The sequence below is a fragment of the Mya arenaria genome, chromosome 3, assembly GCF_026914265.1.
Source record: "Mya arenaria isolate MELC-2E11 chromosome 3, ASM2691426v1".
NCBI classification, from domain to species: Eukaryota; Metazoa; Mollusca; class Bivalvia; order Myida; family Myidae; genus Mya; species Mya arenaria.
The window spans coordinates 43,157,945-43,183,581 of NC_069124.1; the positions used below are offsets into that span (position 1 = coordinate 43,157,945).

Genomic DNA, 25,637 nt, shown 5'->3' on the forward strand with positions numbered 1-25,637 from the left:
AGATTCAAGATTTATTCACAGACTATAAAGAAGGCCATGTGGACAAAGAAATATACAATATAGAGTTTTCAGGTGATTCCATGCATACAAATTACAAAACTAAACAACCAAAAACAAAAATAAATATCAAATTAGTAAATACATCAACTTCAAAAGTTCAGTAAATCAAAACATTTTATAATCTATTAATTAAACTAACAAGTAAATAACCTTATATGTATAATCACAGATAAGTCGAAATAATGGGTATACATATACATAATTACATACAACAGTTTTTTCTATGATGAGAGTTATGTTTGCAAATATCTGTAACTCCCTATATCGGACAACTTATACAAAACGAAACTATAGCGAGCCTTTGGGAAATCACTTAAACTACATTTTTGTAATAGTCTTATTTGAATCAGGTAAGATTAGTTTAAAGCTGTTAAAGTAGCATACTACAGACAATCATTGTACATGAAAACTTTGTGTAAATATTCAGTCTAGTAACAATACAGACAGGAAGTATGTGTCGAAGTGAAAAGTTATTTTTAATATATATATTTTAATATGTCAACTACTTAGAATTCAACTCCTTTTTATATATATATATAGAGAGATGAGTTGAATTCTAAGTAGTTGACATGTTAAAAGAAGTAGCTCCTTATGTAATTTAGATACATTCGATCATATCATAACATAGAACTATCTCTGATGATAAGAAGTGACTGCATTAACAGCTTTAAACGAATGCACAATTGTGATTAACTCAATGCGTGAGGCCCAGTTACCAGAAAGTTCCAATCCAAAAAGGCCCTGCCAAAAAAAATCACACTTTTGTAATCAAAGACAGCAACAGATCTTAACACGTTTGATGATTGATTTTAAATGGGTTAAATGATTATAACAATGAATCATTACATATTAGTCCCTTAAATGTCTAATTACATTCACTAAAACCACTCTAAGGTAATTTTAATTCCTTTTTATAACACACAGAAATATGAAATAACATTTACAAAATGCACTCAGATCTTTTTCATAAGTTTGACACCAATATATTTGAAATGTTTTACATGTTGTTTTCTTAAAATTTCAATCGGAACCAGGTTTCGGCTTTGCCCATATCCTTTACATCTGGATCGTTAACACCTTGTGCTACACCTTTTGATAAAATTGGCCCGTTTTCATGAAGGAATAATACCGGCCAAGTACAGAAGTCAAAATATTTCCCACGCGTTGTATATTCTTTAAACATGTCTTTATTGTACAGATCGCGCCCTGCTGTGCGTTTTTCAGTGTCGCTCTCACATTTCATGACAAGTGGCGGGTCAGTGGCGTTCATAAGGAGACTCAGTTTAACACATTTGGCAATGTAACTCTTTACAGAGTCCCCCTGCAGAAGCTTCTTGAGTTTTTCACTGTTGCAAATGTTGATAAGATGCTCACAAAATTCCTGAAATATATGTGGATTATTGCAAATATTTTTTGATGCATCAGTTTAGCATTTAAAAGTTTCATTCTCTTAAGAAGTAAGATCTTGTTGTAATTATAAAGTGATACTGACAGGTAACCTCAGCTATGGCAAAAGTATGTATCCATCCTACCTTTTGTATCTTGGCAATGTGATTAGGCATGAACACTTTCCTTTCATCTTTTAATGCCTTCGCCGTTTTCTTGACAGTTTCAGAGTTCTAAAGCAATTAAAAAAGCAATATATATGTACGACTTGAACACACGTGCATTACATTTTGCAGAGAGTCATAACATAATAAGGTGTGACATATACAATACAACACACAGTTTTTGCTTACCTTATCAAAATACCATTGTGACACAGTTTCGCAGTTGTCTTCAAGAGTTTTGGCACAAAATGAATAGCTCACCTGAAAAGAAGCAAATGAATACAATAAAGCAATTGTTTTAAAAAGAGATAATTGATAATCACACTTAATAGCAAAGGACTAACCATTAAAACGTTCAGTAGAATTTCAATAATGTGCCTGTCCTCAAAATTCTCCATTTCAAGTTCCATGAATGCGGCTGTCCACTCGTTGTCGTATAGCTCACTGAACATCTCGGCCAGCTTCGTGGGTCTGTAGGGGTCACTAAGCTCAGCAATGTTTTGATTGTTGTCACGAAGTTTGACTGAAACCTGCTGACTTAACCTTGGAAATGTACAACAGATAAAAACATAGAATTAACATTAATAGAGCATTTATTGTTTTTTGTTGACATACCCGCTTGAATTAGATTAGATATCATCGAAAATGATAATTTAAGGTGACTTTTCAATGATGTTTACAAAATCTAAACCCCTTCTACATAGACTAGTATATTTTAGAATTTAACCAATATTTTCAGACAATGAAATTGCAGATGGTCAATCGTGAAATATTAGGGTTAATCATAAAGAATTAAGGTCTTGACAATGTTTCAACCAAAGAAGTTGTATTCAAGTAATTTAGATGTCTCGAAGTAATATGTAAAGGTTATAACGTATTTCCCTCACTTTTTAAGGATGCAGCGTAAAACATCTAAGAACCGTTTAACCTCTAAGATAATTATACAATGTGTAGAATTTCTCTTCTCTCGTCTAAAGTACTTAATTTAGAATGTTTTTTGCGTTTTGCACATAAGTTTAATCACTCAAATGTAAATACCTATTTATTCCGAGATAAGACATATTTTGGTGTAATTTTGCTTAGAGATGAAAAACTTATTTTGTGTACAAAATAATAAATAAGTTTAATCACTCAAATTTAAATGCTAAACTATAGTCTTCAAAATAAGATTTTGTGGGTGTAATTGTGTTCGACAATACCTCATAGAGATTTACACATTGTACTCTCAAAGTTCATTGGATGTTTTGTTAAGATACAAGTTGCAGTGTGCATACCTATATGATATAATGATGCCTTGAAACCTACCTTGTAGATGTAACCCTTACCCTAACCATTACCCTAATATTGATTGCTAACATATTGTGTATAAGATTAGAGTTTTTGTTGTTGTAATTAATTTAGACATGACCTCATATAGAGGTTTACACAATGAACTCTTATGGCCGATTGGACTTTTCGTTATGTTACTAGGAACTGTGTAAATGCGTTTATGATACCATCTTGCCTTACAACATACCGTGTGATTGCTTCATTTTTCTCGTATCTTAATTTAATATTTTCTGCCCTCAGTTCTTCGTTTTCCTTTTCTTTGATTTGGAGTCTTCTTTGTGTCTCATAGACACTCGAGAGGCCATATATAGACCTATTAGATATGAATTACTTATTAATAAATAAGTAATAAGTAACTTATAATGCTGATTTATTTGCAAGTTATGAGCAAAAAGGGCTTCTTGACGTTCTTCTTGTCAGCCCGGTATCTTTACTTATTGTAACATACTTTGTATGCTGTAAGTTCTTGAAAATAATTGATGATTCTTTAATATAAATAAATTCCATTCATATCATTGGTTTTTAATAGTGTTACCATTATATAAGTCATGTCAAATAGTCAAAACAGTTATACAATATAAGCGAGTATTAAAGAGTGATTGCGTAGCACTGCTATGTGTACGTATGTAAGTATAGCAACGCGTACACGCAGTCGTACACGTAGTTTTGCAAATTCCCAATTTTTAACATGTTCTTACCTGTATATAGAACTCGCCCATTCCTCTGGATTCAAATATCGAATGTACTTCCGCCATCCTTGATCTGCGATTAAACATAGATGCGTTCAATTATAGTGTGAGTACTAATAGGCCCCATTTTCAAAATTTCTTATGTCCCATATAACAAGGTTAAAGCTAAACTCACGAATTTTCTTTCGAAAAGTTTTGTTATTTACTCCTTCTCAATAGTTGTGAGACTTCGAAATTAAATTATTTTCGAGATTAAAAATATGTTTTGTCTTATAAAGTCAAGCTTAAACTAGTTATTGGCTGAAATATGACTCTTAACCTTGTTACACGTTTATGAAAAAGAAAAAAAAAACGAGGTTTATATTAAATTATTGCGAACTTTAAAAGACGTACTGACCTTTTCTAATTCTATCTTCGCCGTTCTGAATCAACAAATTATGTTGTTGTGTCTGCTCGTTAATTTGTCGTTGTGTTCTTAATCGAGCGGCCATGTCGACTCAGCAGTGGAAGAGGAAGTAAATTGACGGTACAAAAGATATTCTGGAAGTATAAAATCCTATTTCCTTGGAGGAACGTCCTTATCTATTAAGAACAAAATCGAAAGAGGAAGTTAATTAACCGGTAGGGTATAACACTGAAGCCGTCTGCTCAGGTTGACTCGTATTTTGTAAGCGCGTTTCATATATGTTATTAGAGCATGAAACTATTTTTCTCGGTTTGCACAGATATTATTCATTTTAGAATCCATCGCCGCTTAACAAAATAGAAATGGCTCTGTAAAGGAAGCTCTCTATAGTTATCATTTTGTAATATTTTCTTTGCATAAAATCATATCACATGGTGATTTTGTCGAGAAGAAGGGAAAATATTTCTCATTTTTTTATCAGAGATTCGGCGCTGAATTGGTCTGGCGAAATAACATCATTTTGGAAATACGCTATGGGTGTAGAACACCTGAAACCAGGAATGAAATTTGATAAAATTGTATCCTTAAAATACACATATAAACAACAACAACAAAACTATCGCTTCGGTATACGCATGGAATAAATATGTTTTTGCAGGATAAGTTAAACTTCTAAAAGATGTATCTTTTTATTGCAAGTATTTCAATAAAAAGTCATTCATGTTATGTTTTGAATAATTTTATTCGATTACAATTATCTTACAAAATTTTAATAAAAAACCCCATTACACTTCAACATTTACCTTTACATAAACTTATCGTTGAGCTGGTTTATAAATAACAACTTTCGTGAGAAATCGTATGCGTTACGAACCGAACAATCTCTGCAAGTAACGTCGTCCATAACCCCTTATTGTACTAGCTGAGCATCTTGGCATTTGCATTTTATTGAATAACATATGCAATATACCAAAACCAATTGTCCAAAATTGGTAACCTACTTGGTTTGGTCCATATTAGTCCAATTATTACTTAGTCTGTTTATGGCGGTTCAAGGATTTGGGTGTGGCTCAGGGGACGTAACCTTTTGACTTGCGCCCTCCATCCGAACCGAAAACTCTTTGTCTTCAAGGGTTTTCAGTGGGGATCATTAAAAAAATGGGCGTATTTTAATATTCCTTCCTTCCGCATTGATATAAAATGGGGGAGGGGGGGGGGGATGCGACGTCCCCTGGAGCCGCTAGTGCTGTTGACGTATCCAATAAACTTACGAGTGCAACATTACCGATGATACATAATGAATTGCTGTACTCTTTGTATGTTTTAGTTTATTTTCCTTTTCGATATGAATGACATGGGCTTACTTTACTACATACACTCCTAAAATAATTATATCAATGAACCAGAGAACTACACGATACATACAATCAACTAATAAAGGATATACCCTGAAGTAGATATAAACTTAGAGAAAAATAAACTCACTGAAAAATCTACAATACCAAAGAAACTTTAATTATGTTTATAAATATGCTTTGATTATCTTCGGTATATTTGGGTACTTTGTTTATGTACGGCAACGGGAAGCAATTCATTGCGGCTTCGAAAAGATAGTATAAAATGATTAACTCCCCTGTATTATTAAATTGTCCATTTAATGGATATGTACTTAAATGCTAAATATACATGAATAATAACCATTTTTCAGGAAAAGGCACAAATATAAACATGCAAGTTCTGTTGCCGGAGGTTCCCTCTTCCAGATTCGCTGCTGCTGCTGTTAACATTCCGGTGCGATAACATGTACATTTTGGATACCTGATGACAAGCTTGATTTCATTTCACGCCCGATTTCAGTTGAAATCACAAGAGTCACAATACAATAACTGCACTAAATTTAAGTTTTGGAACTTAATTCCACAAATAAGGGAACATCAAGCAATACGCATTTAAATGATAACAAAATTACATGGGGTCACAAGAAATCAAAAGCTAACATTTCCGTTAATGGAGCTATTAGAGAAATATATCGTTTGTGGGTCGAATTCCTGAAGTGCTATGGGCGGCTGTAAAGAATCACCCCGTATTAAGTTCACAATGTTTTGACTTTATATTATTGTCAATTGGGATCACCCGTTTTGTCATGATATTTTAATATACAATAGAAAACCGTCGAAGCCGCAACAAGGTACGGTTACAATGTTTCAGGTTTGGTTACTGGGAATTTATATTCTGAATTAATTCGGGGCTGGTGATTTCATACTTGTGACGTGTGTTTGAACTTCTCTCACACGGAACAAATATCACACAGGCATATTAATTCTCTTTCAGGAAAAACTCATAATGGAATTCAGTCTAAGGACCGCGTCTGCCGCTAGTGGACTGTGATGGCATTTGTCAAGTTATGCAAAAGACGCTCGAAATTGCCTCAGTATTTCCATATAGAGATTGTATGCATGATATGTCTACCATCATGTGTCTTGAACATTCCATTGAATGACACATCATTTTATTTAGGTGAATATGAGATCCAAATATGTAAACGTATGATCGTTCGGAAACATGTTTGTTTCTTGCAAATGTAGTCTGGCGACTAATTCAGTAAAAATAATCTGTATTGCCATATGTCTTGGCACGCCAACACTGAGCACTGGTTTATATCAATGTGGCAAGATTTGGACTTCATCCATACCTCAATATATTGAATGTTACCAAGTTCCATAAGTCTATGTTACAGCTATCCTCACACAGATAAAATATTGAAACAGGTAGATGGATTAGACCGCTATCAAAACCCTTAAACGGACGTATATATACCATTTGTCATTATTAGAAAACGAATATGTTTCTAAGTGCATTGTATACTGAACTTCAAAGTTAATTATTTACCTAAGTATTTTAGACAACATCCAAGTTCGCATAAGTTAGTGGAACATCTCTGACATCGAAAATGAAGCCATATATTTAAAAATGTTAAGTGTGAATATTTTTAAAGCATTTGAATTAAGAAACACAACGTTAAGCTCAATGTAATCTGTATATGTTTGTTGTAATTGTCATTTATTTGTTTGTTAACAATTACACGACATCTATATATGAATCAAGCACTCTTACGAAAACTTGTATACATATAAACTAGTTGTGCTCCTCTCTTAGTCTTGATCATTATGTATTTATTATTATATACATTTTTATTTGATTTTTTTGCATAAATTGTGTTTATTGTGTTGTTGCTGCTTTTTGTCGCCATTGTATATTTACATGTTTTTACCGTTGGGTCGATGATCTTCTTGAAAATAAATATTTTGTTCGGTTCTGCTCTATATTCAATATGTTTTATATCTGGTGATGATCTCGTACTGATTTCACCTATATATTCCTGATGATCCGGTCCGGGTGAAATCTTCTGGGAAATGCGTTTATGCCATTTTGTACATGACATTCAAATTGCAAAAGCATCCTCACTGGATGCTATAAATGATCGTAAGCCACTTTTCATAAGCTAATTGATACGAGGCCAATATAACGCGAGGTAAGATTGTAGTAACATCCCTATGTTCCATTCGAAAATTCATAAATTCATCCGTTTTTTGCTCTACATATTCGGTTCAGTTGGCCCCTTTCCTAATAAATGATTAATAAAATGTCTTCTGAACTCATTTGCGACCGCAAGTTGTTATGTTCACCATTTGTGGTAAAAGAAATCCCATCAAATGCTGCAGTAATTAATAACTCATGAACTACTTTTTATCTACTTTCCATCCACAAGAACTTGATTGACATCATATGTCAATGCTTCATTTGTACTTAATAGAAAACCTGACCGCAGCATTATTCATGAGTGTTTTAATGTAGCCTGTGCTAGGCCGGATACAGTTTTTTTCTCTTTATTCATGATTATTTTACATCAATTAACAAAGTTTCCAATTGCACCAATTCAATTAAAACACGTGGCTTCCAAAACCAGTGGATCTATCCGTGTCTTCATACTAAGGCACTAGAATAGTTCCTTTTTAGTTTAATAGAGGGAATTCGTCATATTATGGACGAAAATAAGATCAAGTAATTTAAAAACAACAACAACTAATTGTGATTGTTTTACACGTGTTTGTAATATTAAAGCAAAGAAAGTACTGTGGTTCTGAATTCAAAAGCCTTTTGAGCATTCGTTGAGTATTTCCTACAAAGAGTTTTGTTGTTGTACTAACATCGGTGCATTTGGTACATTTGATAAGTATTGCTGTATGGTTTGATTTCTTATATAACTATATTATACACATTCTAACAAGAAATGGAATTTATCTTTAAAAAATGGCATGTCTGACCTTTTCCTTAATTAACTGGTATAGAATAAGTTTGATGACAGCTACCGGCTCGCACTTCTAATTTATATGATCCAAGTTTTCAAGTTATTTTCTTTTCTAAATTGTACAATATTAACATTATTTATTTACCATAAATGGCTAGCACGAATTCGGGCTACTCTGTTTAATATTTGCCACCTTGATACACAATATAATTTTTTCTAGCACACCGGATAGGCATTTCCGGTGAATTCAGCCGTGCTGGAAAACTCCATCTGGCATCCCCCCATGCCAGATGAGTCACGCGCTGTGACATAATAATTTCAATTTATTTTATAATACACGTTATGTAATCATAATTATGAAATTTAAATAGATGAGTTCCATTAACATTCACTTAACAAAAATAAACTTTAAAAAACAAACAAAATAACCCTTTAAAAGACGTAATGTCGAAGGAACTTATTGACGTATGCAGTGAATATAAATTACTGCGCGTCATGACGTCAGAAAAACATCATCGCACGCGCTTTTTGGTGATATGCACATAAATGCGCCTTTTTTATATATTTTCCTCACAAAATATGTTATTTAATGTATGCTTGAAAAAATATATATCATGTGTTTCCGTTCCGGATAGAAAAATCCGACCCTCGGGCACGCTGCGTTGCCGGTAACTCGGCAACCTCGTTACCTGGCAACGCAGGTGCCCTCGGGTCGGATTTTTCTATCCGGAACGGAAACACATGACAGATATTGTTAGTATTAGTTAGGGCTTTGCACAATGAGCGGTTTCAAGCATCAGTCTAGAAATTATGCACCCAGTATGCATCAATTACAATGTAATTTAAAATTTCTAAACCCTATAAAACAATTGATTATGTAATTGGTGTTTTCTCTTTAGTTCCGTTGTCTAAGAATTTCTAGAACAAGACAATCGCAAAAATAACCACTTATTTCAAAATACAAAAAAATGATTTTACATATTCCAACAGTAAAACTGAGAGTGTGTTTTTTGTTGTTGTTCCACAGGAAAGCATGCAACCGAAAATGATAACAACTTAAACAGAATCAGTTGGTATACAGCCAGATAATGTGTTTTCGGCTTTCTCTTCTACAATCAATGTACGATATTGTTGTTTCATTACCATCATTCAGACAGTATCTGGAAGTCTGCTATCATTACATGGCACGGTATTTAAACATGCTACATTATGCAAATGTTTCGATTACAGCTCTTTGTCTCATTGACATAAAAGTTCTCTTGGAAGCACGATGAACTGAGAAATAATAAGAGTCATACAAAGCTAGTTATTACTGAGAAAACGCTTACAGGGTTAGCAGTTTGTTCAGGTCAAAATGTCAATATAAGAAGTGTCTCTTCATCAATTTGAAAGTTAAATTGTTAATGTTGATTTTATTTTTGTGTCAATCATATTGAAAGTAACTATGTATTTTTCATATCTTTTAGAAAAAAACAAATAGAGCCTATTCATCTTACAAAGAAAGTTGGGAACAAATACATCTATTTCTAAAAGCCTTTTCACTCAAATCACCCGAAATATGAATTATGAGGAACATTCTAAGTTTGGTATATTGTAGTTTACACTGGGAATGGGTTGGTTTGCATTACCGGTATTACATAACATCCCTTCTGCACACTTTTACATGATATTGTTCGCAAATACATGGTAGGGTATAATACCTGAACCGCTGTGCATCATAGAAAAGTACACGAATGAAGGCAATGACGTTTCAAGCAGTGATGAAACTGAAGATATTTTCGATGATGATACAAAGAATTTCCACTTCAAAATGGCCACACTATAAATTAAGTGTTGCGGATGTCACCTCTGTGTCACAGCAGTCTTTTGTCCTAAGATTAATTTCTTTCTTTCAGGGTAATACAACGTTAACTATGAAATTAGACAGGATCGATATGTTTGATATAAATCTCTACTTATATACTGCTTCTAGGACCAGAACATTGGTTCAGTTCGTTCAAACCCCTCGAAATGACCAATAACAAAGCTGATGATTGGTATCGAGGGACACTAGTTTTGTTCACCGGCAACTGCAAGGACAATAAAAAGCTGCGCTGATTAATAACTGGCGAATATATTTTTTTTTTTCTCAATTGTAAAAGACTGGGTTAAGTTATACCTCCCGATGTATATTGAATAGAAAACACAGGTAACTGCACGTTTCGACTATTAAACAGTTCATTTATTAGCATCACATTATACGATTTATTCTGTGTACATTTTAAAGTTATATGATAAACAAAAACATGTCGGAAATATAATACAAAAGTTTGATAAAGTCAGTTTGAAATTGTTTAAGAGAATATTAGAAAGGCATTAATGTTAAGTTGTTATTGCATCGCGGACATATGTGTTCGTTCTTCATTTTTTTTTTTATCAAAATTGAAAATAAAAGTAAAAAAAATACCCAGGATTGCAACGCGTTCTGGGAGGGAAGAAAAAAGATGGATACATATTTGTATAGCTGATCTTTTTTAAAATGTAATGATATAAGCAAAAACACATTGTCAATTATTCAATAAGAGTAAGAAATAGAAACATTGCAGGCCTCAATTTGCTAATACACGCCTTCAAGGGTTTAAACAAACTATAGATCTGTACACTGTACCCTTTTTAATAATATCATCTCATATATGATGTTGTTATAAATTGCTGGTAAAACGAATTCATATTAATTGTTTTTGCTCAAGCAGTTACTCGAAATTGTAGTAGAAGTCAACTGTTTTCATATTAAATGATCGTTCCCTAAAGATAGTACAAATAAAGTTTAGTTTATTTATTTTATGATTACATTAAAATATGAATGAGCAAGAACTAAATTCCTTTCATCCTATAATATGCACGTGATTTAAGTAGGGATCGAATTTTTTGAAATGCATTTATTATAATCGATTAACAGAGCAAGAAAGGCATAGTCTATGTTTTACAATTTAAACCAGCCATCAAGCGGTACTGTACATAGTTTATGAATAGATGGATTCGGATGAATCAACAAATCAATCATCCCAACACTGTATGGTGATTATTATCAAGGTGTTATGTGTTTATTTGCTCCATTTCCACACAGCTGGACTGTCTTTTATTTGCTCCATTTCCACACAGCTGGACTGTCTGGCTCGTCTGCCCCTTGTGCAACCCCTTTGCCCAAAAGAGGGCCACCGGCATGTAATCTTATAAGGGGCCATACATAGTAAGCCAGGAAGGGTCCGCGTTTAGTATACTCCTTGAATTCATCTCTGTTAAACTTCATTTCAGCTTTTCCTCTGTTTGGGCATTCAATGATAACCGGAGGGTCGTTCACAGCCATCAAGAAGCATACTTTGACGCAGAGGTTTACGTACTTAGCCAGTTCTTTGTTGGAGAAGGCACTGCGTAACTGCTCGATACTACATTTCTCTATAATATGGTCGCAAAACCCCTATAAAGCACAAATAAAATACACATTAATAAATTTAACTGACTTTTTTTAATGGAATGTTATTGTCGTACGCGTTGAAAATACGAAACTAAGTCAATTGACAAACAAAACTTACCGTCTCTAATTCAGAAAACAGAGTTTGTGCTTGCCGTTTTTGGCCATGTTTCAGAGCCATTCTTACCGTTTGTGCATTGTGTGCGCCCTGTGGAAAATGACAGAAACGGTAAAATTAGCCCGTATTAAACATAGCTATTTCATTCATTGGGTTATTCATACATATTCCGATATATTGAAATTATCGCATTTGGTACTTACTTCAGGCAAAAACCACTTTGTTACAAAGCACCAAGAAGAGTATGCCTTTTCGTTACAGAATGTGTAAGACTCCTGCAACATAGAAATGATTGTTATTATAAATACATTCAATAATAAATGTACAAAGAACAACTTATAATGAACATAAAAGTAATATGTACACATACTCCGTCATGCCAAAATTACATTACCATGACCATGTCTAGGAGGAAGGACACGATTTGTTCTGGTTGCAATTTATCCTCCATCACACTGAAAGCAGCTGTCCACTCGTTGTCGTACAACTCGCTGAACATCTCTGCAAGATTCATAGGTCTGTTCGGGTCATTGAGATCCACGATATTAGGGTTATTGTCTCGAAGTTGGACAGACACAAATTGGCTTAACCTACAACAATTAAGTGATACCGCAATTTGAACCACGTATTTTCGATCAGAACATTTAAAAGAATTTAATTATGTAGTCTGTATCTTAACGTATTCTATTGAATTTATATAGGTGTTGCAAAGTATATCAGAGAAATACATTTTACATGGACATCAACTTTAACGACGTGTGAAATTTGTCGCAGCTAAAGTTGGCAACTTATGAATAATTACAGCGATGTATATATGTATAACTGGAACACGGGAGACATGACTTGTCAGATACTGTCCAAGAACGCGTTTCATTCAAAATACATGTCAAAGGAATGTTTTTCATGCGACTTTAAACTCCTATGTCATCAGTCTTTTAACCCTACATATGTATGTACGTCAGAGAAGTTACTAAATTATGTCTACAGGCACATCCTGCTCGAGTAGTCATTGGCATGCTCCAAATGGTAAAAATAACACATTCTCTGAATAAATGTGTGCATCCGGATGTACAGCGTAGCCAAGCCAAATTTACATACCTATTCAAAGCGTCTTCTTTCTCCCGTTTGATTGTTTCTTTTTCATGCTGTAGTTGGCAAATTGTGATGTCTTTTTGTTCAAGTTCATATTGCATTTCCCTCTTTAATCTGCAAAAATTGAGTACACTATATTTGATATCCAAACAGTTACCCTAGCGTTGTATTTTGCGAAGTGCCTTATGTGAAATTGAACGTTTGCTTTTTTCTCTGTGATAAAAAACTCTAGTTACATTTTGTATGCGCGGTAAACAGGTATACACTTCAACATTGAAAGTAATTTAGCACTTACTTAGAACAACTGTTAATTATGCGTCACAAATAAATATTGTAATGTTTGTTTTCAGCCCCCAAACCTACCCTATTATAGTCTATTTGTATACGCCAGACCCAATTTTCTTTCGCCATCGGACATTTATTTCTCCTCTACGGTACGACTCATCTTTCGGTAGTTTCTTTCTTCGGAATGACGCGTATATGTATTATTTTTATAAAGCGCTTTAATCCACGGGGGAGATTCACTTCATTGCTGTAGTATATCGGCACAAGATGGCGTATATTTCGCCCACCTCCACAAATAATTCTTTTCATTCCGGATGGTTAACGTTAATGCAAGATTATTAGAATAGGCCCTAAGTACCCGCATTGTAACACAATTTATTCACGTGATTTTTGGTTTTCGGATTTTATTTTAGGTGTTTCAGCGCCAAAAAGCAGGTATATGAAACAAAAATCTGCAAAAGGTTGATTAAGTTTGCATGTAACCTTTGCTATTATTTTAAAGTGATACTTCGGTGTTTAACAAAAGTTATAGACACAATTTAATGCGAGTACATTGTCCGAACAAAATTAACGAGAACTATGTCCAAACGAGTCCATGTTTATAGCATTTTCTCATTTATAATTAAATACTGTTTCCTTCTTTGTTGATCATGTTGCACTCTGCGCCTTTTCTGAAGACCTTACCTTAACGTTAACCATAAGTAAATTCCGAATTTATGGGTTGAAGTAGTCGACTTATACGACATCTTTTACGGCCTTTGTACAATAAGAGTATCTTATATAAAAAAATTTAAAGAGCCCGATCTGGTTAAATATCTTTATCCTTGGATATTTTTGTTTTCGTACTCACCCTTGCTTCTGTTTGCTTATATCTCCTTTAGTTCGATTTCCTTTTTGTTAACCAGTTCATATACCTGTCCAGGCCGTATGTATCTGCATGTGCCTCTGCAATGGTTCGTATATATAGCTTAAATACACATGTACTATTTCGCGTCACTCGGTAAAATGACTTACTCATCAGCTTATATGTAATACTTATTTTTGTGAGCAGCTTTTTGCTGGTTTATTCCTATGTGATGATGCCTAAAGTGCTTCATTTGATGAATAGTTTACGTCAAATTATCCCGGAACGATTTTGCTCCCTGGCGCAATTTAGGTTTTTATTACTACTTGTAGCCCACACGAGCATGAGTTATATTAAACATATTACAACAAATAAAACAGACAGATGTTATGTAAAACTTGATATATATAAATGTACATACGGGTTTTGACAAAATTTCCAAAGTCTCCAAAAGAGCAATATGGGACAGAAAAGGCCTATTACTTCAATAAAAGTCCATGGTCTTCCTGCAAAAGAACAATTTAAAACAAAACAAAATGCGCATTACAATTTCAGCATTTTTGATGTACTAATGATAACATACAATGCTGTTTTTAATAGAAACAAACTAATTATCTTATGAAAACAACAATCCAAGTAACTTGCGTTTGGTGAGTTACTTTTTTCATCCAGGAAGCTCTGATGTTCTTCCATTCCTGCAGTGTTTTGCTTACACGCTTAATCCTAGACCAGGAAGTATATGGTCTTCCATAAATACGCTCCGGATAGGAAGGTTATACTGGGATTCAAACACGCTAAAGGATATGGATTAATAGTTTTATAATGTAAATATAATCCTCATACAAGCAACTTAACACTTAAACAGTCTTCCTATCGTTAATTATCAGTAGTATTATCAGTTACTAAAGTGTTACTTAACCATCATGAAATACTCTAAGGTCTTGTGTAATCAGCCCGTGGTTGGTACATGAATTATGATAAATAAACACAGATAAAAACAATGCAACTGTTTAGTTTTACACCGTTTTAAGGGGTTATATATATATATTTACAATTGTACGGTAGGATAATAAAATTTTCGCGTGCATTTTACAAATAAGGGAATTGTGGAAGCGTTTAGTGGATTGCCAAATGTCCAATGTATATAATCAATGTTGTGTTATTTTATAGTTTCACACGTATGTAATGTATGTAGAAAAACTAAGAGGTAACGCAACGGTATGGGTGGACTTTCATCACGACAACATACTTTGTGATCACTATATCTTTTTGACAAAATATTTTGCCGAAATTTTATATGGTCCAAAAGGTGCCTATACTATTAGCAGAAAATACATGTTTACGAAAGATAATTCAAATAATTAATTCAATAAATGGTGTGAAACAAAGTTGATAGAAAAGGTTTATAAATGAGAATAAATATAACATAACATACAGATAAAGAATAACAAAGTGAGTCAATGATTTTACAGGCGGATGGCCAAACATTCATTGTTAACATTATTATATATAAGGTTTACGAATGCTTTTTCTGTGACGTTTTTTAAAGTCCCTTTGACTGTCTTTCAACTATCGATCTTACCACAATATCAAAACTAAAACTCACTGTGTCCATGTATTTTTCATTGTATACTTGATATGCTCAGGAAATATGATAAAGTCACAGAATATATACTGTTGAAAATACAAAAAATCCAGTCCAAAACATACCAAATCACTTATTTCGTCCGGTGTTTTTGAATGTTCCTCCCTATGTAATGTCCTTTCTTAGCAGCGTGCTGTCATTGTACGTTAAAACTGCGAACTACGCCCAGAATTTCCTAATGATATTCATTGTATGCATTCCTATTTGTCATTATTAAAATGTCCTCTTGCCTTTTTCATGTCCAGGCCACTCGATCGTAACTGGTATGTCGGGTGTCACCATAAACGAACATATGGCTACGCACGTTTCAATGTTAATATCGGAGCTTCTGAAGTGCAAAATCGTATTCAGATTTTCTTCGAATTGGCCTACACCGTTTCTTGATTAGGATTCATAGTGTAAACACAACTTTTCATCAACAAATGGAATAATGTTAAGGGATTGCTTTCGTCCGTGCTCCAGGAATCTGCTGAAGTTATTATTTGTTATACCAATGGCAACGATAGTAAACATATGTAATACTAGTATGATGCTTTTAGATAATACAATGATAAATATCATTTTCTGCGTTTGAGTGAAACGAATTAGAAGAAAATTATTTTCCCTTGTAATGGAATAACCGCCTGGTGGCGTTTTATATGCACGAGTGGTTCGAAGGCACGAGTATTGCGTGCGCATATGTATGTAAAGGCATTCAGCGCTGGGAAGCCGATACGCTCACTTGTATACATAGCGTTGTAATTGACACTTGTATAACTTGATATAGTACGTGTACATGAATCATATAAATGATATGTATTGTATACCTAATTGTTAAGGAGCTTAATGGTGATGAGGCCCGACATAACACATTCATAGGCGATGGCCCTAACGGGATTCAGTAAATAAGACATACTTTGCTCATGTTGCTAGTTTATGTTGTATATGTTGTATATGTTTATAGGTTTCCCAAATCGCTTCACTGAGACTTCCAAAATAATACCATTGAAAAGTATTGATTTTGATGTTTTCTAGGATAGGAGGTTATAGAATGGTATTAAGGGAATTGTACTAATGTTCGTACAATGGGATCTATGCTTAGGAGAGGATAATAACTTTATTTTTACCTCGAACAATAACTATTTGCTAACAATATCCCAGTTTCTCTTCCTTATAAAGAAAATAACAAATACATTATAATGTTCATACACCATAAAAGAGAAACATTATCGTCCTTAAAAGACTTTCCCTCTCCCATTTACCTCGTATAGGTATTTAACATTACAATGACAATGTCGAATAGTAAAGAAACGATTTTCGCCGATTGGAAGATGTTTTCTATCACCGTTAAAGCGGCTGTTCAGTCGTTGTATTAAAGCTCACTGAACATCTCGGGCAGCTTCTTTGATCTTAAAGGGTCATTCAGCCCACTATAATTGGGTGGTAACCACGAAGTTGGACTGATACCAGTTTAAGTATCATGTAGAGTAAATACATGTAATGCATTGGAATTTCAAATTCAAAGAACGACTGGTCTCGCATTGTCAAAGATCTCACTAAAGTAATTGCGATCACTTTTTATTTGGGTATTGTGGTCGCGAGACCGAGTTCAAAATACTGTATGATGTGAATACGTGTTACGGGAAAGTTGGTAGACTTAGTCCTTTTTAGATGAACATAACTAAAAATCGAATAATACAGAAATAAAAAAAAAACATTTATAAGACTCTCTCAGACTAATACAACAATTTGAAATCAATATATATATATATATATATATATATATATATATATATATGTTAAATGTATCGCAAGTAAATTGCTAACAAAACAACACATTGGCTTTGCCAATATGCTTTATATCTGGATCGGTACGACATTGTGCTATACGTTTTGATAGAATTGGGTCGTTTTCATAAGGGAATAATACGTGCCAAACACAGAAGTAGAAATAAGTCTCTCGCGTTGTATATTCTTTTAACACCTCTTTATTGTACAGATTGTACACTGATTTGCGTGTTTGCTTTGTAGAAAGCACAAGTGACTTAATTCGTTCTTTATTGCTATCAAATATCATCGCATTGCCATTAGAATCATTTATTTGCTTTAGCACCTACAATATAATTACGTGTTTGAAGGTCGGTCACTTTCGTCTCGACTGATTCATCCGTCTTCACGTCTTCACAAGCGTTACTTTTAGACCAATCTACTGTTCCATTCAAACTTAAACATTAATGACAACCGGAGGGTCTGTGGCGTTCATAAAGAGACCCAGATGTACCCATTCGGCAATATTACTCTCCAGTGTCTCCTTGAGATTTTCACTGTTGTAATGTTTGCATTACTTATACTTAGTGATGCGAATGTATAGAATTGAACAGTACCATATTCTGAAAAGTAAAAGTAATGCTGTACCTAATAATTAAGAGATGATTACAGACAGTTACAGCTATAACATAAGTCTGAACTTATCATACCTTTTGCACTTTACCAAAGTGATTTCGCATTTTTAATTACGACTATGATTTGCTTCTCTTCATATTTATCCCCCTCAAGTTCCATGAATGCGGCTGTCCACTCGTTGTCGTACAGCTCACTGAATATCTCGGCCAGCTTCATGGGTCTGTAGGGGTCTCCAAGGTCAACAATGTTCGTTTGTTGTCACAAAGTTGGACTTAAACCATCTGACTAACCTACGAACAAACCCATTAAAGAAAACTAAAGAAGAAATTAAGGAAATATGTTAATTATTATTATGTAATTATTATTAACGTTGACGTCGCATTGAAAGTATTTCTATTAAAAAACGCTAACTTTATTTAATTAAATGGTAATAACAAGGCTTATCCGTCAATCTGTTATCATATGGCTGTATATATTCAAGGAAATGTTTTGAAACCAAAGATAAAACATCTAATAAAGAAATCAAAAGATGATATCCAGAAACTCCATCACCAGAAAGTGAACCTTCTTTACAACAGCAGTTATATTTAAACAAGAGCATGATTACAAAATCTAAAACCCCTTTTATCTGGATTATTATCTGATACACCATTTTGCGGAATATCAAGCCTAGAATTATAATAGATCTTTTTGATTTGGTACTATTTTATCCCAGGTATTTTGACCATCTTGACGAAACATCTTTTTCTTGCTGATTTAAATAAATTTATTTTAGTATAGATTTTCCAATATACATATATATATATATATATATATATAGAGAGAGAGAGAGAGAGAGAGATTGATTTTTTTCAGGATTCGCTTGCATAAGATTCTAAAATGTCTTTTAGATTCTTCATATCCGTATCACAATGAGACAAAGTATTGTCATCTGCATTGTTTTGCTCGATGGATGAATTACAATATATAATTTATGAAGATATAACATGTCAATGGGCGTAACATTGATCCCTGTGGAAGACCGTTTGTAATATTCATTCATTCCCTATGAAACTCATCCAAGTTTACCCTTTGCTTGCGGTTTGATAGATAATCATGCATTACATCAGCTGCTTGATCAGATAGCCCGTAGGTTTAACGTCTTAGTTATGAAATATATTCACAAAATGAGAACAAAGTTGTTAATTAAATGATTGCTCAAAACACTTTAGATATAGTACGGGAATACTGACGGGTCAATAATTTTCTTTTGGAAAGGGTCATTTTTTGATAAAGGTGTAACTTTAAATTTCCTGTTACAAGGTCTTGTTGACAATGTTTTTTCAGGGGATCATTCAATGATTCTGTGCCTGTTTTTATAACTCTGGCCAGTGGCCCAAAGTGAAATATGAGATTCAAAGTTTGTTTTTTTATTCATTCTGATACATGCTTTTGTCCTGCAAATGTAGGCTGTTTGCATTGGGCGTGTTAACTACTGGTGAACGGGTTTGTACACTTTGCTGTCCTTAGTTAATTCAGGTGATATGTTTCGATTGCAACAACACAGCGCGCAATATTGAGCGCTATGAAATTATATTCGTTACTTCATGCGTTCATGCCCTTTTCTAATTGACATTCAAAATACCATAACGTTTTTATTCGTTGAAATATTTGATGAGATTTTTTTCATCTGACGCAATTTAATACTAAAATCGACTAATTCAAAAGACAAATCAAGAGTCATGTTTAAGTTATATTACTTAAATATATGCAAACCCACGGTTTGGTAAATAAAAGTTCCCGAAAATCCTATTAATAGAATGATTGTTGTGCAATTCCTGATTGATAACAACACATATACTGCTTTCTCGCAACGTCCTAGGTAACTATGGTGTTGAGCTATACCGAATAGTGCATATTTGGCCGTTTTACATCAGGTGCAGTTTTTGTTTTGAAATATGATTTTATTAAAAAAATGTAACTGTTTTCATTAATTTGAAACGTTTCAATGTAATTTAAAGGTTTTAGTTCCGGCGCAGAATATATATAAATTTGTGGCAGTCACTGGTTGAACTAATTGTAAGACATTATATACCGACAAATGTGAGGCTATATCCTTTCATACATTTTTAAAAAGTAACTAAGGAGGACTGAAGTTCGTTTTAGCTGGTTGTAAACCTTATAAATGGTCTATTAAACGTCATCTGAACCGATAGTCGATCGCAGGATGTTCTGTTCAACGGCAATTGTAAAAATATACATCCAATTCTGCAGTAATTAATTACTCGTGAATGGTTTCTAATCAACTTTCCATTCCTGGGAAGTTCGACTGACATCTGAATTTATTACTGTGTTTGTATCTTAACCATTAGCCTGAACGCAATCTACTTTATAAACGTAGGCTGTGTTATGTATGAGCTACCATAGTCAGCACTTGATGTGACGCACTCTTCTATAGTTCAATTAGTGTATAAAGTAACAGTATATGTCTTCAAAAGCTATTTCATTTCCTGTACACAAACATGGATGCGTTTATCCTTGTCAGTTTTATAAAGCCAATTAACTAACCGTAGTTAAGTGAAAAGCAACATATGTAGTAAATATGATAATCTTTGATAATCATAGGCTGTTAATTTCATATGCCTTAGACCTATACGCATACATCAAATAATATATACAAACAGCAATCAATCAATCGTTGGTCATATATAAAAAAAAAGATAAGTTAATAATAATGGCACAACTTATGTATGGAAAACAATGTTTATGTATTAATATCGTCATGATGAGGCAGTTGTTAGTAATTTCATAGACATGTTTATATAGTTATCAACTCATTAGATATTGTGCTACTTAATTCAAAAGCCTGTTGGACATAATTATACATTGCTTTCATTCTACTATTAGTTTCGTTGGTATTTGGAATGAATTCAATAAACTTCGGTGCATTTGGTTTATAGTTCCAAAGATTCTTACGAATGTATTGTTTTGTACGAAAAAAAACAATCTAAAAATTCTTAGCCTAAAAATGCTTTCCTGAAATATATAATATCATGCGATAAGGTTTGTTATATAAAATTTGTAGTTCATATGTCTGACGTCTGGATAAATATAAAACTATGACACGAACAATTTTGTAGATATACACTGCAGTTTCTATTTCAATTTAGATACAGATATATAAAACGTCTCCGTAACGTTCAAAGATATCATAAATAGTCGGTCGTTTAAAATCTATTTTTTATTTAAGCAGAGTTTGCATGCACAGGAAAATTAATACTTCACACCATCTAGAACATGCAATTTGTAGTGTCACTTTTATTTCAATGGCTAGGAATTTTGGAAAACTTATAATCACAAATAATATCCACTTATTAAAAAATACAAATATAAATATCCACATTCAAACATTAAAACAGAGAATATGATTTTAAGAATTATCTGGAAAAGATGCAACCGTAAGATATAACTTCTTAAAAATACAACCGGATGATGTGTTTTCAAACTATTTCAAATCCTTCCTTAATTTAGTCAAATAAGCAGAATATTTAAGTTATAGAAGTTAAGTTGTTTCATTTATATCATTAAGTCTTTATCCAGAAGTGTGCTTTTATAAGAGCAGTATTTAGATATGCTCATATAAAACTTTTATCCGATTATAGCTCTTATTCCCATTGCCATTATTGTTCTCCTTGAAACATGATTAACTGAGTTATAGTTAGTCTCACACAAAGTTTGTTATTTTTGACAAAACGCTGAGACGATAAGTGGATTTTCCATGTCAACATGGCGAAGAGAAGTTTCTCCCACCTCAGATAAGTAGATCCATTAATTTAACCATGCTAGAAATTCTTATCTTGCCCACGGGCGAAGATAAAATGCCCGTATGGAACTTCTTTTAATGGTCACCACATTGTAATTACCTCCCTTGTTGAAGACTGTCGTCTGTAGCGCATCATGGAAATCTTGTCTGGTGGCAATATTTAGAACGCGAGTTAATTATTTCTCGCTTCGAATGTCACCAGAAAACAGTTTTCACGCACCTTTCAGGAAAAAATGCTTCACTCTTCTTAGAACTATTTAAAGACCGATCAGACCATTTACATACTCTGAATCACTGCGCGAATATCCATGACAACCACGAATTATTGCATATCCGTACGCAATTATTTTCACTAAGCACAAAAGAGTTCCGGCAAAAAAATACATTTTTACTTAATTTTGTTTAACTGAGGTGGGAGGAAGAGCATCTACCATAGCCGCTCGTGTAAGATAGGTTCATCCCGACCCTCGCGCAGGGTGTTTTGCGGAAACTCGGTAAACCTCGTTTCCGCAAAACACCCTACGCTCGGGTCGGAATGAACCTATCTTACACGAGCGGCCGCTCATGGCCGCTCGTGTAAGATAGGTTCATCCCGATCTTACACGAGCGGCCATGGAAGATACTTTTAGTCTCTCCATCAATATGAAACAATTGTTCGATGATTGTTCTGTGTCTAAAGGTTTGAGAAATTGTAGTACTTAGTATTCAGTTTCAAAGTAAATATAGCATTTCCATTCTTAAGACAAGCTGAGCAAAAAAGTGTCTCTTTCAGGCAGCCTTCATTTACAACAGCCGTAGTATTTGTATTTTGCAATGGAAAAAGGTTGGACTTGTACAGCAGTTAGTAACTTTCATACATGCTATTGTTCACGAAAACAGTACGGCCTAAAATATGAACCGCTGAGTTGAAAATTACACTACGATTCAAACACTTAGTCAATGCCGTTAATATCAATTTTGCAATTACTCTGTCATTGATGATTTTCAAGGCATATTTTATAATTTGCTGAGGACAAGATTTGTTCGCTTATTTAATAAAGTTTTTGTAAGATGAATTTGTATGATCATGCAAGGAAACATGGGTTGCATAAAGAGTAAAGTGAAGCAATAATGTCCAGAACCATCATAAAGTCAAACAAATAACGAAGTAGGGAAAGAGTGTACGAATGAGAATTGTGCTTGTGCGATAGACACTCATTCGGAAAAAGGAATTGAAAAAAAGAGCTAGAGGGTTTTTGGGAAGCGTAAATAATGAATGTAAATATTTTAATATAAACCTAAACCTGGTTAAAACCAGGACAACCATGTTGAAGGTTGGTGAACTTGAGAAGTTGTTCAAATGTAGGACTAGCCGAAACAGGTATATACAGATGCCGTGTATATTGCGTATATATCGGATATGTAACAACGCTAAGGCATAATAGGGCTACCTTTGCCATGGATTATAATGTCAATTTATGCAGTGATGAAACGTAGCTTTTAAATTGAAAAAAAAATGATAATGAAAGTGCTTGAATCACCCAATGTTAATTCCTCAATAATAAAATAGCTTTTAGCACGGATATGTTTACAAAAATATGTAAAAAATAAAGCAGGTTTAGTCTTGGAAGGTAGAGTAATAGTTTACAAATAGCTACCCAGCAATATATCATTATTGAAATTATCTCATTTTAAATGATTAATTAATCGTTGATCTGCATGCATACTTTGCTAAACTGATACTCTAATCTGCTAATAGAGCAACAATGCCTTAACCTTTTTCATGCATTATGTATCTAAAGAGGTATTTAAAGCAGCAGCAAGAATTGTGTTATTTAATTTTGACATTGATAAATTCCCTTTAGTTTAATGGTATAAGTTTTTTTTTTTAAAAACAGAAAAGATAAACCAAAAGTTAACTGCTACCATAAATTTACTCAATTCAACCGAACATCTTAAAACGTGTTTTCAAAGAGACGTCATTTTGGATGAACGGCTTCCCAATTCCACTATGAAGACCTTACCACCGAATGCACTTGATTGTTTGACCATTAGGCAGTTGTTGCTCCTCATCTATTTGACATCATCGTTTTCCTGGAAATTTGATCAACTGCGTCATACAAAGTTAATTACTACTGACAAACGCTGAAATGATAAGATGTTTTTTCACGTCAAAAGGCAGGGAAAGGACCCTTTTCTCCTTCAGCGTCTATTCTCGACTTTGGAATATATGTTAACTATTATCTTCGTAGTGTTTCTGTCAGTTCAGGAAAGTATGTCATTTAGTATGCAATTTCATAGAAACTACGATAGGCAAAAAGGTATGCACCAATACGTCTATTTGTGGAAGACCGCCAATTTGTTGCACCCGCTAGAGTTGTTCAGAGGAGCATTGTATTTTGGAAAATTACTTGAAAGTGAAAAATGTTCAGTTTGCTGAACAGAAATATAGAAATCGTATTGTCAGCTGCTATTTTTGCAAGTTTTTAGTAAGGTCTTACACTCGAACGTCTAGCAAAATCGTATCATTATATCAATGTGTAACGCATCCATAGCGAATATGATATACCCCGAGCTTCCCATTGTATTTCTGTGATATTTTGTGATGGACTCTCAGTCAGGGATAAAGAACTGGATAGTTATATTGAACTACTTATAATGACAATATTAATATGAAGACTTTTGCACCCCAATACTATACTGACATATTCCTTACATATTGCATTATCATGGCATTTATACACATTTAACGCAAATTTAGCCACCAACGGACGTTTGCACTTACAATTATGCAATACGGAATCGAAATGGTCTTATTTCCATGTACATCTGTATAGTACAACGACATTCTGACGGCGCAAAAGGACACGTTTATGGATTGAAAAACATTTGTTTGTTCCATAGAGTGCCTTTGTCCTTGGAATTTTCATTTTTGATCTAATATTTTTATACCATTTCAAGGATCATTTTGAACTATATAAGCGACAATCATGTCCCAATTACAGATTTATTCACATTGGATCGCCTTGTCTTTGATTAGATTCAATGTATAAAACACGATTATAAAATTCCAAAATAGCAAATGGTTCTAAACACCATTATGATCGTCTTCCCCTTGAGCATATATGATTCCAGTTAAATCTCTATGTAACCAGGGTTACCGCGGTGCCTGCAACCACAACCAGTCTAATATCATTCTCCGTAGCAAGTCTTAGGAATAATATAATCTTGTTACCAACAATAGCGATGCTCTCGTGATTTTCCTCTACGACATTTCGAGAGGATAGACTGTCCAAAACAGTTCAGCCACCAAATTGGTTTTACGAGATATGTATGGGAGGAATATAAACGCATTTAAACATATTTACCTAACACTATTGATGTCACGTCCGTATGCAAGTGATGACATACAGAATTGGGCTGTGACGTTTTCCTTAGTCAGATCTCGGTGGTACTCGATATTTTACGAGCTTACCCTCATTAGAACAAGAACACATAACAACATCGTTATATGCATTGCTGGTTTAATCACTTTAAAGACACGTGTTTTCATAATCAATGTCATTTTAGTGACGCACTTTCTTGTTTTATGACGTCGTTTAACAACGTGCAATGATACTTGTTATGATATGACGTCAGCAGAGTGGAATAAGGCCGTATTGCATTGGGGTAAAATACGGACTACCGTAGTTTGCG

At 33.8% G+C, this 25,637-nt stretch overlaps 1 protein-coding gene across 2 annotated transcripts; it reads right to left on the minus strand.

Annotated features, from left to right (window-relative positions):
* LOC128226517 (uncharacterized) lies at positions 1-4,263 on the minus strand. Of its 2 annotated transcripts, XM_052936427.1 has the most exons (7): positions 4,026-4,263; positions 3,638-3,701; positions 3,127-3,252; positions 1,955-2,153; positions 1,800-1,871; positions 1,593-1,679; positions 1-1,441 (listed from the first exon to the last, which is right to left on the minus strand). In XM_052936427.1, the coding sequence occupies exons 1-7, from the start codon at positions 4,117-4,119 to the stop codon at positions 1,073-1,075; spliced, it is 1,011 nt and encodes a 336-aa protein (XP_052792387.1). In that variant the 5' UTR covers positions 4,120-4,263; the 3' UTR covers positions 1-1,072. The 2 variants fall into 2 exon arrangements, with proteins under 2 accessions (XP_052792387.1, XP_052792388.1); XM_052936428.1 differs by lacking the exon at positions 3,127-3,252.
* Positions 4,264-25,637: the final 21,374 nt, after the last annotated feature.

Bases quoted from the DNA above. Each gene is read 5' to 3' on its own strand.
- LOC128226517 (XM_052936427.1), bottom strand. From the start codon at position 4,119: ATGGCCGCTCGATTAAGAACACAACGACAAATTAACGAGCAGACACAA. The intron at 1,872-1,954 runs GTTAGTCCTTTG...GCTTCTTTTCAG, and splicing joins TTCTACTGAACGTTTTAATG to GTGAGCTATTCATTTTGTGC. The intron at 1,442-1,592 runs GTAGGATGGATA...CATATATTTCAG, and splicing joins ACATTGCCAAGATACAAAAG to GAATTTTGTGAGCATCTTAT.